We start from the raw sequence: 13,568 nt of genomic DNA on the forward strand, positions 1-13,568 counted from the left end.
AATCTGCCTGCCAATGCAGAGGACACGGGTTCGAGCCCTGGTCTGGGAGGATCCCACATGCCGCGGAGCAACTAGGCCCGTGAGCCACAATTGCTGAGCCTGCGCGTCTGGAGCCTGTGCTCCGCAACAAGAGAGGCCGCAATAGTGAGAGGCCCGCGCACCGCGATGAAGAGTGGCCCCCACTTGCCGCAACTAGAGAAAGCCCTCTCACAGAAACGAAGACCCAACACAGCCATAAATAAATAAAATAAATAAATAAATTAAATTAAATTAAAAAAAAATACAAGGTGCTATAGAAGCACTTTAAAAAAATATATATTAAAAAAAAAAAAAAGAAAACAGACTATAGAATTAGTTCAGAAAGGTCACTAAACACTCAACAACAACAAATCTGGGGGGAGGAATATGGAATCTGATTTCCAGAGTTGCCACTTTATATTATTTAACATGTCCAGTTTTCAGCAAAAACAAAACAAAGATATGCAAGGAAAGAAATTATGACCCATTTGGGGGGGGGGGAGGGATAGAAACTGTGCCTTAAGACTTCAGAAAATGGACTTACTAGACAAAGACTTCAACTATTTTAAACATGTTCAAAGAGCTAAAAGAAACCACATCTAAAGAATTAAAAGAAAGTATGAGATCAACATCAAATAGAGAATACAAATAAAGAATTAGAAATTATAAAAAGGAATGAAGTAGAAATTGTAGAATTCAAAATACAACTGAAATAAAAAAAATAAGAATTTTTTACCAAATCCAAGGCCATGAAGATTTACCAATATGGTTTCTTCTAATAGTTTTACGATTTTATCTCTTATACTTAGGTCTTTGATCCATTTTGAGTTAATTTTTATATATGGAGTGAGGAAGAAGTCAAACTTTGTTCCTTTGCACGTAGATATCCAGTTGTCCTAATGCCTTTTTCTCATTGGATGGTGTTATGTGTTGAATTGAGTTCCCCCCAGAAAGATATGTTGAAGTCCTAACCCCCAGTACCTGAAAAAGGGACCTTATTTGGAAATATGGTCATTGCAGATGTAACTAGTTAAGATGAGGTCATACTGGAGTAAAGTGGACCCTTAATCCAATATAACTGGTGTCCCTATAAGAGACACACATAGAGGGATGATGGCCATGTGACAACAGAAGCAGAGATTGGAGTAATGAAGCTGCAAGCCAAAGAATGCCAAGGATTGATGGCTACCACCAAAAGCTAGGAAAAGGCAAGAAATTCTCCCCTTCAGGTTTCAGGGAGAGCATGGCCCTGCTGACAATTTATAGCCCCCCAAACTATGAGACAATAAAGTTCTGTGGTTTTAAGTCATCCAATTTGTGGTACTTTAAGGCAGCCTTGGGAAACTAATACAAATGGTGTTGGCACCAATGTTAAAAATCAATGGACCATAGATGTTTCTGGACTCTCAGTTCTATTCCATTGGTCCAAATGTTCGTATGTCAGTCAGTACCACACTGTTTAAATTACTGTAGCTTTGTATTACATTTTGAAATGGAAGTGTGAGAACTCCAAGTTTTTTTGTTGTTGTCGCCTTTTTTTTTTTTTTTCAATATTGTTTTGGTTATTTGGAGCCACTTACAGTTTTGTTGCAGCAAGCAGGGGCTACTCTTCGTTGTGGTGCACGTGCCTCTCACTGCGGTGGCTTTTCTTGTTGTGGAGCACAGGCTCTAGGTGCGTGGGCTTCAGTAGTTGTGGCACATGGGCTCAGTAGTTGTGGCTTGTGGGCTCTAGAGCGCAGGCTCAGTAGTTGTGGCACATGGGCTTAGTTGCTCCACGGCATGTGGGATCTTCCTGGACCATTGGCAGGCAGATTCTTAACCTCTGTGCCACCAGGGAAGTCCTTGCAGTTTCATATTAATTTTAGAATCAGATTTTCTGTTTTTTTGCAAAAAAGGCCATTGGAATTTTGACTCTATAGATTGCTTTGAGAAGTAATTCCAACTTAACAATATTAAGTTTTCCAATCTATAATCATGGGAAGTCTTTCCATTTATTGAGGTATTCTTCCGTTTAAACAGTGTTTTGTAGCTTTATAAGGGTTTCAACTCCTTGGTTAAACTTATTCCCAGATATTTTCTTCTTTCGTATGCTATTGTAAATAGAATTGTTTTCTTAGTTTCCTTTACAGATTGTGCGTTGCTGATGCATAGGAAAACTTATTTTTGAGTGTTGGTCTTGTACTCTGCAACTTTGCTTAACTTGTTTATTAGTTCCAGTAGAGTGTGTGTGTGTTCTATGAGATTTTCTATATGTAGAATCATGTCATCTGCAAAATAGTTTCTCTTCCTTTCCAATTAAGATGGCTTTTCTTTTTCTTGCCTAAATACTCTGGCTAGGACTTCCAGTATAATGTAGAATAGCAGGGTGAAAGCAAGAATCTTGTTCTCTTCAGTGGAAGTTTTCTATTTTTCAGCGAGTATGATGTTAGCTGTGGGTTTTTCATAAATGTCCTTTATGTTTAGAAAGGGTCTTGAATTTTGTCAAATGCTTTTTCCACAGTGGTTGTGTTTTTTTCCCCCTTTGTTCAATTAATGGGGTTTATTAGATTTTTTTTTATAGTGAAAACTTTTATATTTAGAATTAGCCAGCTGACTCAGTTTAGATGATCCCAATTTTGTTGGCAACATCCAAAGCATGGTAGCCAGGAGCCAGTTAAACACATGCCTTCTTCTCTCCATCAGGCCTGATCAAGGTGTTGACCTTAGCCATGTCAATGTCATAGAGTTTCTTCACAGCCTGTTTAATCTGGTGCTTGTTGGCCTTGACATCCACAGTGAACACGTGTGTTGTCTTCCATTTTCTTCACGGCTGACTCAGTGGTGAGGGGTGAAGTTGATGATGGCATGGGGGTCAAGCTTGTTTCTCCTAGGGGCGCTCTTATGAGGATATTTGGGCTGCCTCCTGAGCTGCAGTGTTTTGGGCCATCGGAAGGTGGGTGATGGCTAGATCTTTTTTTTGTGGCAGTGTTTGTGGCGATGGACGCCTTTCAACACAGCTTTCTTGGCCTTCAAAGCCTTTGCTTTAGCTTTGGCTTTGGGAGGGGCAGGGGCTTCCTTCTCCGCCTTTGGTGCCATCTTGGTGGAAAGGGTTTCAGATTGATTTCTTATGTTGAACCAACCTCGCATTCCTGAGAGAAATTCTTGGTCATGATGTATGTATGATACTTATGAGCTTGGACTCGGTTTCTTAGTATTTTTGTGTCTGTGTTACTAAGGGATATTTTTATTTTATTGAAGTATAGTTGATTTACAGTGCTGTGTTATTTTCTGGTATACAGCAATACATATACTTTTCAGTTATATATACTTTTCCATTATGGTTTATTACAGGATATATTTTTTCTCCTGCAGTGTTCTTTTAGAAAAATTTTCCATTGAAGTATAGTTGATTTACAATGTTGTGTTAATTTCTGCTGTATAGCAAAGTGACGCAGTTATACATATACATATATACACACACACATATATATATTCTTTTTCATATTCTTTTCCATTATGGTTTATCACAGGATAATGAATATAGTTCCCTGTGCTAAACAGTAGGACCTAGTTTATCCATCCTATATATACTAGTTTGCATCTGCTAATGCCAAAGTCCCAATCCTTCCCTCCCCTACCCCCTCTCTGGCAACCACAAATCTGTTCTCTGTTTCTATTTGGTAGATATGTTCATTTGTCATATTTTAGATTCCACATATGTGATATCATATGGTATATGTCTTTCTGACTTACTTTGCTTAGTATGATAATCTCTAGGTTCATCCATGTTGCTGCAAAGGGCATTATTTCATTCTTTTTTATGGCTGAGTAATATTCCATTGTACACCACATCTTCTTTATCCACTCATCTGTCAATGGACATTTAGGTTGTTTCCATGTCTTGGCTATTGTAAGTAGTGCTGCTATGAACATAGGGATGGATGTATCTTTTTGAATTAGTTTTGTCCAGATATATGCCCAGGAGTGGGATTGCTGGATCATATGGCAACTCTAGTTTTGAGGAACTTCCATACTGTTTTCCATAATGGCTGCACCAATTTACATTCCCACCAACAGTGTAAGAGGGTTCCCTTTTCTCCACACCCTCTCCAACATTTATTATTTGTAGACTTTTTAATGATGACTATTCTGACCGGTATTATAGGATATTGAATATAGTTCTCTGTGCTATAGAGTAGGACCTTGTTGTTTAACTACTTTATATATATGTTAACAAGGGATATTGGTGTGTAATTTTCTTTTCTTGTGATGTCTTTGTCTGGCTTTGGTATAAGGGTAATACTAGTCTCATAGGTGTTAAGAGTCCAGTATAATACTATAGTTCACAGTAAGCCTCATAGAACTATTTGGCTCCCAACACCAGTAATTCTCAATAGGGAGTGACTTTGTTCCCGACAGGACATTTGGCAATCTGAATACATTGTCACAACTCAGGGATGCTGCTGACCTCTTAATGGGTAGAGGTCAGAGATGCTGCTATACATCTGATAATGCACAGGACTGTCCCCCAAACAAAGGATTACCTGGCCAAAATGTCAACAGTGTTGAGGTTGAGAAATCCTGTCTACACTATGTGTAAGCTTTGATTAAAAAAAAAACAAGCAAAAAGAAGCCAGTAAGAGTTGTGAAAAAAATTAAAAACACGTATTACAAATAAAACTTTTGCAGAGGTTTCTGTGCAAGGTTCACAGATGTAGTTTTCTTCATGTGCCGTGCTTTGATGACCTTACATGTAGCAGGGCTGAGAAAGCCTGCCAGGGATGTTTAGGGAATAGGTAATTTACTTAAAGCTTGTGAATTAAGATGCAGGCTTTCTTAAAACTTGATTTTTGTTTTTTTTTTTTTAACTTCCCTAAACTTCAACTATCAAGGGGTAATTAGAACACATTCTGGTGTAGGGGTTTGAGGCAACAGTTAAATAAGTGCTACAAAAGCCATCTATGGCTATTTCAGAAACAATTAACTTTAGAGTATTATACATAAGTTTTAAAAAGAATTTTATAAGCAGATAAACATTTCAGTGAAACCAAGAGTAATTGACCAGAATTTTCTTCTAACTCAAAACTCCAGGAACCAAAGTTGACACACTAGTGCTGTGTTGCCTTTATATAGCTAGTATGAACAATACCAGTTTTCTGACAATATCAATAACACCCATTAATGTATGTCTTTAAAATACCACTATAAATACTCCCAATATGTTAGCCAAAGGCCACGCTAAGATTTATCATTCCGCTTTCACGTGACCTGACTCTACTGACCCACCTGGTACTGTTCCAAATATTCTGGAACTTGCTTTCACATCACTTTCCCCCTATTTTATTCATTTTTTAAAATATTTATTTGGCTGCGTCGGGTCTTAGTTGTGGCACATGGACTCTTTGTTGCGGCATGCGGGCTTATCTCTAGTTGTGGAGCGTGGGCTCAGTAGCCCCGCAGCATGTGGGATCTTAGTTCCCTGACCAGGAATTGAACCGGCAAACCCTGCATTAGGAGGTGGACTCTTAACCACTGGACCACTAGGGAAGTCCCTCTCCCCTATTTTAATGTTCCATCTAGAGTGCAAGTAGATATCACTGTGCTCAGGAAGGCCAGGTGCCATGGGCTTATTTATCTACTCCTTGACCCGATGCTCAGAACCATGGAAAGGCAGAATCAGGACAAAACAAAGTCCAGCTGAAAGTTATGTTTCAGATTTGGCAGCTATGTAAGCTGGTGGAATCAGGTCTAGAATCCACTTCTGTTGATTACAGTTAGTATTGTCTTGTTACATCCCGTGGCTAAATTATTAAAAATGAACCGTAATCAATGAAACCTTCCTTCGTTAAAAAGTACCTATGTATAAAAAGGTATATAAATTATGTTAGTATATCAGCTTTAAGCACTAGAACCTCTTCCCCAAGAATAGCCATCGATATTGTTTCATAGAATGAAACACAAAAGAATTCAAGAATAAAATTTTGGCAGCGCAAAACATTATGGAAAGAAATGTTACATAGGTGGTGGTTTCAAAAATTTCAGAAACCCAATTATAGTTTTATCATCTACTAAAAGAGACAAATACATCAAATACAAAAACACAGAAAAGAAACATAAGCTTTGGAAAAGGTAGTCTTTTTAATAACTGCTTTTGTCACCAGGTTAAGTCATGCAGTTACAAAGTAGTTAGAAATTTCTGAAAGGATATTATTGTTAAAAAAAGAAAAGCTAATTCTTACATAAATAATACCTAGTACTTCATTGGGACACTACTGTTCAAAAGGCCCTGGCCAAACAACTCCCAAACAAAACACAACTCCAGGTTGTTTCCAGTCCACTGGGAATGAAGCCGTGTGCAGAAGATGAGGCTTCTAAATGAGGACAAAAAGTCAGGGCGAGTCGGGGCTATTGGCAATGCTCAGAGCCGCCAGCCAGACTCCAAAGAGGGAGCCCAAGTGGTTTTTTTCTGGGGCACTCTACTTGAATTATTGTTCAATTAGTCAACACAATAGATCTTCAAAAGAGGACAATTAATTAACATGATAAGGAGGTTACTGCATTCTTTGGACTATATGTCATAATTGTGGTTAGTAAATTCCGACAGTCTTAACAAAAATAGCCTCCATCATTTGCAGGTATGAAGATAACTTAATTCTCTACCAGGCTTTTTATTTTTGCTGGATGACAATATGCAATTGACAAGTTATAAATGATACTGTTTTATGTTATAAAAATACTAGCTTTTTTCATTTATTATGTTTACAGGCATTCACTGCTTGAGTCAAGGTTAGGCTTGTTAAGTGATTAAAGGCAATTTTATTACAGCAGCATGTACTTATTTTATTCTAAAAGAATAAAATGAATAAAGAGAGTTTTTTTTTGTTTGTAACCTATAAAATTGAGTTATTTTGCTGATGTAAGATACCAATAACTCACTTGAGGACCATGCTACCTCCTGAAAATGCCATATACCTGCTTCTTAAATGTGTCAAAGCACCTGATAGATCTATCCAGAGCTAAAGTGGCAAGTGACTGACTGCTCTTGGACAAAAGGTGCTTTCCCAGGGCTACAGCTGACTGTGCTGGGAAACAGCCATGGAACAAGGCAGTACAGGCAGAGGGAAACGACTTTATTTAAAGGCAAAATGCCCAAATGGCTCTCTGACATAGCTAATTTCTACTATCACTTATTAGCTTATTTATGATCCCCTAACTTTTTTTCTCAAGGGGCTGATTTGGATTGACTTGTTGAGAATGGTGTCCATCATCTATTAAGTCATGAGAGAGAGATTTCTGTGGTTACATGTAAACTTGTGATAGGTCTGCAGATGAAGAGGTGAAGAGGGTAGTGAAGAAGTCAGCTGCAGTCTGGTCCGGTCTATGTGAAGGTCACACCAGCTTCATTGTACACCTTGAATACTTTCTCGATGGCGTTGACATAGGCAGCTGTTCTCAGGTCCAATCCCAGGTTATACTTCATGGCTGTGCGCATGATTTGCTGAAATGAAGGAGTTGTGATGTGGAGATGTGATGTGACCCTGACTCAAGTGGCCAGGCCATGAACACACAAGGCACATAACAGCCTGGTACAAGTTACCCTAGTACCACTTCAGGACCAGACTTGGGTAGCCAAAGAGAAACTACTCAGGCAGTGAAACAACCTTGAGTCAGGAAGGACTAATTCTCTGGAATTAATACAAACTACTGTTTAGGTGACAGGAAGATGTTGCTCTTTAGAATTTAAGATGTGAGTTATCTCTGTGCCCTTTAGACATCCTGTAATCTGGAGCAAGTCTGATACACACTGTGATAATTTAAATGAACTAAGGATGGGATGATGAAAATGTTCTGGAGTGAGTGGTGATGGCTACACAGCCTTGTGAACATACTTAGAGGCTGCTAAGTTATATACTTTACAGGGGTGAATTTATGGTATGCTCATTATCTCAAAAAAATTAACAAAATTAATATCTGCTTTTGCTATTTCAACTTGATGCCAAGTGGATAGAATCTGAACTCAAAAAGAAATTAAGAAAACTGGACTCGAACTGTGCTTAAGGCTTTGAAATAAGGATCAAGTGGTCAAAACACCTTTCATGTATACCAAATTCTATGTAGTAAGGTAGCTTCCTGTAGCTACAACAGAGTGGTGCACTGAGCTGCAACCCAGTTTGGCTGACTAAGCTAAACATGATTCCTTCTAACTTGGCATTATTTCCCAAAGTCTGGAAAACATATGGAAGATCCTGAAAACAACACTCATCATTTAAGACTGAAAAAGCACATGTTTTGGAACATTTAAACACATCGCTACTTTCTGTCACTGCACACACAATCTGGCAGCTGAGATGACACAGTTGAGCTGTACTTCACGTAACTACCAGAAACGCAGCATCTGTGTACATACCCTGGCAGAGCGCTCCATGGTGTAAGCTAAGCCAGAGTGCACGATGTCTTTCTCAGAGGCACCCTGTTAGGAAAAAGAATAGTTTAACAAAACCATAAAGACATGCTTCACCTGTAAGAGCATAAAGGATTCTTAAGTCAATATACAGCCAGATAGAATTGTTTTTTGTCTTTCAGGAAAGATATACTTAATTTCTGTATAGTATCTTGATGATACCTATTTAAGTAGTCATGTTTTAACCACAATTTAGTTTTCACTATATTTGACAGCAAATAAATACTCATGAAATTAATATCATGGTAAAACACCGCAGGAAAGTATGGACCAAACATAGGCCAAGTAGTGGGCTCAGCACCGGTCAACCAACCATCTGAGATGCAGACCACAACAACATGTTACCCTGTCGTTGTCAGGGTACATTCATCTCTGCTCCCCACCACACCACACAGGGCACCGAAAAGAATCCAGCTACCTCCAATAGCAGCTGTGGGGTAGAATCCTGCCTGTATATTCAGCAATGCCACAAACTTTAAAGCTGGAGGGATCTTAGCAGCTCATAATTAACCACCCTAATTCTTCTGATGAGGAAACTGGTGACCAGAGAAGTTGGCCAAAGTTACATGTAGCTTTTTTTAAAATTTAATTTTACTTATTTATTTTATTTTATTTTTGGCTGTGTCTGGTCTTAGTTGTGGCATGTGGGCTCTCTAGTTGAGGTGTGCAATCTCAGTAGTTGTGGCCCACGGGCTTAGTTGCCCTGCGGTATGTGGGATCTTAGTTCCCCGACCAGTGATCGAATCCATGTTCCCTGCAGTGGAAGGCGGATTCTTTACCCCTGGACCACCAGGGAAGTCCCCAGGTAGCTATTTTTAGAGCTGGGATATAACCCAGCATCTCTGACCACCAAATCAGCTCCTCTCTTTCCTTTGCCAATTACCTCTATAAGTCAGTTTGTTTCAATGGGTTCCTCTATCTGTTTTTTGGACTGCTTTCTAATGTTAGGACAAATAACTATCACCACCACTCTTAATATGATATATATAGCTAGCAAACACATCCTGATATGCCAAATAAAAACTTGTTGTTGGTGAGCCACTTTTTATATATGCTGAACTTTATCTAATTAATACTTATTCACTTAAGAAGGTACATTTCTGTAACACTTATATCAATTAAGAAACATATGGGGGACTTCCCTGGTTGGCGCAGTGGTTAAGAATCTGCCTGCCAATGGAAGGGACATGGGTTCGAGCCCTGGTCTGGGAAGATCCCACATGCCTCAGAGCAAGTAAGCCCGTGCGCCACAACTGAGCCTGCGCTCTAGAGCCCGCGAGCCACAACTACTGAGCCCGTGTGCCGCAACTACTGAAGCCCATGATCCGCAACAAGAGAAGCCACCGCAATGAGAAGCCCGCATACCGCAACAAAGAGTAGCCCCCGCTCGCTGCAACTAGAGAAAGTCTGCGCGCAGCAATGAAGACCCAACGCAGCCAAAGATAAATAATAAATAAATAAATTTAAAAAAAAAAGAAACATGGGACTTCCCTGGTGGTGCAGTGGTTTAAGAAACCACCTGCCAATGCAGGGGACACAGGTTTGAGCCCTGGTCTGGGAAGATCCTACATGCCATGAAGCAACTAAGCCTGTGTGCCACAACCGCTCTAGAGCCCACGAGCCACGACTACTGAGCCCACGTGCCACCACTGCTGAAGCCCGTGCACCTAGAGCCCATGCTCCGCAGTAAGAGAAGCCATCGCACTGCAACGAAGAGTAGCCTCCACTTGCTGCAACTAGAGAAAGCCTGCACGCAGCAACGAAGACGCAACACAGCCAAAAAATAATAAAGTAATAAAAAAAAAACTTAAAAAAAGAAAAAGAGAAACATATGGGTTAAGCTTTGTTTTGTTGTACCAAGTTAGGAACAGGAAAACTTGCTTTACAAGTGGAATACTGCTATTGCTTTCACCCACTCATTCATTCACCAAACATTTACTGAGTACCTACTATGTTCCAGGCACTCTTCTAGGTACTGGGGACACAGCAGAAAACAAATAATGAAAATTCTCTGTTCTCCTGGAGTTTATATTCTAGTTAGAGGAGACAGCATATAAAAAACCATGAGGCTGAGTGAGATCACCAAAATTTTGAATTCAGACTGAGAAGTGGTTCAGGGACTGAGGACTTCCAATGTTAACAGGGTGCAGGGATGACAGGGATCAGCAGAAGGACTGGCGAGTGAAGCAGGAAGAAAGCCAGGAGGATGTGGTGTCCTGGGAGCTAAGAAAGATTTCCAGGGGGAGTGATCACCTGGGAGCAGTGAAGTAAGATGAGGACTGAAAAATGACCACTAGGATTGGTGATGCTGCCACCACCACTGGTTACCTTGACAAGAACAGTTTCGGTGGAGTGGTGGGCAGAATAGGAGGTTTGAGTATAGAAGAACCGCGAACCGCGGACAGAGTATACACAACTCTTAAGGAGGTTTGCTATACGGGAAATAAAAATAGCAAGACCTGGAAGGGCAAGTGGGATTAAGATTTATATTTTTTAAGGCAGCATTTGTTACATTGATAGGAATGACTGAATAGAGGGAAAACTGATGATGCAAGAGAAAGGGGAAGGTTTGCTTGAGCAGTGCATTTGAGAGACTGAAAACAGGCCATCCAACGCCCAGAGCAAGACTCGGGCTGAGATGGAAGCACAAAGAGTTTGCTCAAGAGTACAAGACAGGGTACAGATACCAGGAGCTGGGTAGATGTGGAAGTTCTCTGACTGCTTCACTTTTCTGTGAATAGATACCAGGTCATGAACTGGACTGCAGGGAGAGAAAAAAAGAAAAAATATGATATAATTAACCAAGAGAATGAGAGAATGAATGGAACAGGGAAAAGTAGTTTAACTGCTGGGCAGCTGAGAGCTTACTTTAAGTTTGAAGAGTCAGCAGGGCCTCCTGATAAAGCGGAGGAATGGAGGGGGCAGAGAGCTGGATTTCATCAGGGTTCACGTGTTAACAAGGGGGTGTGAGGAAGCAAAACAAGACCAGAGAGTGACTGTAATGATGGTCAATGGAATTTAAGTGAAGACAGGTGTGATGAAGGACAGTGAAAAGATGATCAGGTCAATGATGTAGGTCCTGGCAGGGCCACAGCATGGCTGGGGAGGGGGAAACTAAAAGCAAGGAGCTGGGGGGAAAAAACTGGTTTTTCAACTGACACTTATTACAAGACTCCTGCAATAGGTAAGTCACTAAGAGATGAGAAATAGCATTAAAGTCTAAAATTAGAAGCACCGAAAGCATTTGAAAACTGGAAGACTGATACATTGGGCAAAGATTATTTTAAAAAAGGATAAAAATGAAAGGCATCACGGCTCTGCCTTCCTAACCAATTGGCTGTCCTCTTTACTCCCTCTCCAGGTTTCAGTCTGATTGACTATGTGGCAGGCATGTGCTGGGACATGGGCGACCACAGGGAGGAGCAAGAATCCCATCTTAAAGCCGCAGCAACAGCAGGGCCTATAAACGCACTAAGTTACTTGTGACGGAAGGATGGATGAAATGCTGGCAGGCAGAGAGGACTTTCAGGAAAAGCCACTGAGATGTGATACTCAAGCAGGGAGAGGGTGTGGGTATTCCAGAAGGAGGGACCAGAACTAAGACACATGGTTCTGGGAAAGAGGAAGGTTCTTTGAGGAGAGTTACCCAGAGTGGCAAAAGCATCTTTTCTCCTTCAAAACAAAACCCTTAACATTTCCCCATGTTGCAATATAGTCTTAAATTATTTCCCATGACTGAATATTTCATAAGAAGACATATTATCACTTAGCCATTTCCCTGCCCCCCTCCACACACACACTGGATTATAAAATCAAACCTAATTTTAAAAATGACTGCAGGGCTTCCCTGGTGGCACAGTGGTTGAGAGTCTGCCTGCCAATGCAGGGAACACGGGTTCGAGCCCTGGTCTGGGAAGATCCCACATGCCGCGGAGCAACTAGGCCCGTGAGCCACAACTACTGAGCCTGCGCATCTGGAGCCTGTGCTCCGCAACAAGAGAGGCCGAGATAGTGAGAGGCCCGCGCACCATGATGAAGAGTGCCCCCCGCTCGCCGCAACTAGAGAAAGCCCTCGCACAGAAACAAAGACCCAACACAGCCGTAAATAAATAAATAAATAAAATTTAAAAAAAAAAAAAAGGTACTGGCATTGGCACTGGTAAAACGCAGTGTCTCCTGCTAGTTTATAAAAAAAAAAAAAAAAAAAAAAAAGACTGCAAACACAGTTCCAATGACATCATGCACGGACTCATTCCTCTCCTTTAAAATTGTTTTCTTAGGATTAACTTCCAGAGGTGACGTTATTATAAGTGTCAAAGGGCAGGAACTCTTTAATGTCTTTGGCATTGTCATCAGAATAAAGGTACAACTGCTTCACAACAGACATGGTGAGTATAAGATCCATTAATTGTTTATGCTAGTTTAATACATTAAAGAATCCTTATTTTAATTTATATTTCTTTAACAATGAGGTTAAACATTTTTTTCTAGGCCTACTTCCTCTGATTCTTTTCATGTCACCTGCCACTTACTGGTAAAGAAATCCTCTTTGTAATGTGTATTAATATATCCTGTCCATAGCTAATTAACAACAAATAGCTTTTCTCATCTGTTTTCTTTGACTCTTATTTGTGTCCATATAGTAATTTCAGTTTTTTATATAGGTCAATCTAATGTTTACTTTTCAATTCTTTCCATTTCTCTAAAGCTTAAAATAGTTAAAATACACAATAACTCTTCACCATTATGTTAGAATCACTTGAGTCATCTGTATTGTAAAAGTATCAAAAGCAGAACCATGAATTATTTCAAACTAAGGTTCTTACTCCATTTTTAGAATGTAAGGAAAGAGGAAGTCATATAACTGTCCTGTTGATTACCACGCATTAATCCCATTTAATATAGCTGGCCTGACCTAAAGAAGAGAGCAGGCAAGCACACTCACCGATATCCTGTCTTGGAACTCTGCTGTGGGTACAATGGGAATAGTTCCACCATGCTTTCCAAATTTCCTTTCCAAACTCTCTTGAACAGACACTATAAAAAGCCAAGAGATGAAGATACGATATTGCTAGTAGAAAAAAAATGAAGTAGAAACAAAAGTAGTCCC

The 13,568-nt window shown here is 40.1% G+C and overlaps 1 protein-coding gene and 1 pseudogene across 1 annotated transcript in view; both read right to left on the reverse strand.

The window, feature by feature from the left end:
* Positions 1 to 2,571: 2,571 nt before the first annotated feature.
* LOC137767679 (large ribosomal subunit protein uL23 pseudogene) lies at positions 2,572 to 3,093 on the reverse strand (annotated as a pseudogene).
* A 3,023-nt stretch (positions 3,094 to 6,116) lies between these two features.
* GLUD1 (glutamate dehydrogenase 1) overlaps positions 6,117 to 13,568 on the reverse strand; it is a 39,212-nt gene continuing 31,760 nt past the window's right edge. Inside the window, exons 11-13 of the mRNA XM_068548016.1 lie at positions 13,404 to 13,495; positions 8,405 to 8,467; positions 6,117 to 7,495 (exon numbers count right to left, since the gene is read on the reverse strand). Coding sequence (XP_068404117.1) covers positions 7,376 to 7,495; positions 8,405 to 8,467; positions 13,404 to 13,495 — 275 coding nt within the window. The 3' untranslated portion in view covers positions 6,117 to 7,375. The remainder of the gene's footprint in view (positions 7,496 to 8,404; positions 8,468 to 13,403; positions 13,496 to 13,568) is intronic.

The sequence above is a fragment of the Eschrichtius robustus genome, chromosome 7, assembly GCF_028021215.1.
Source record: "Eschrichtius robustus isolate mEscRob2 chromosome 7, mEscRob2.pri, whole genome shotgun sequence".
In the NCBI taxonomy this organism is placed as follows: domain Eukaryota; kingdom Metazoa; phylum Chordata; class Mammalia; order Artiodactyla; family Eschrichtiidae; genus Eschrichtius; species Eschrichtius robustus.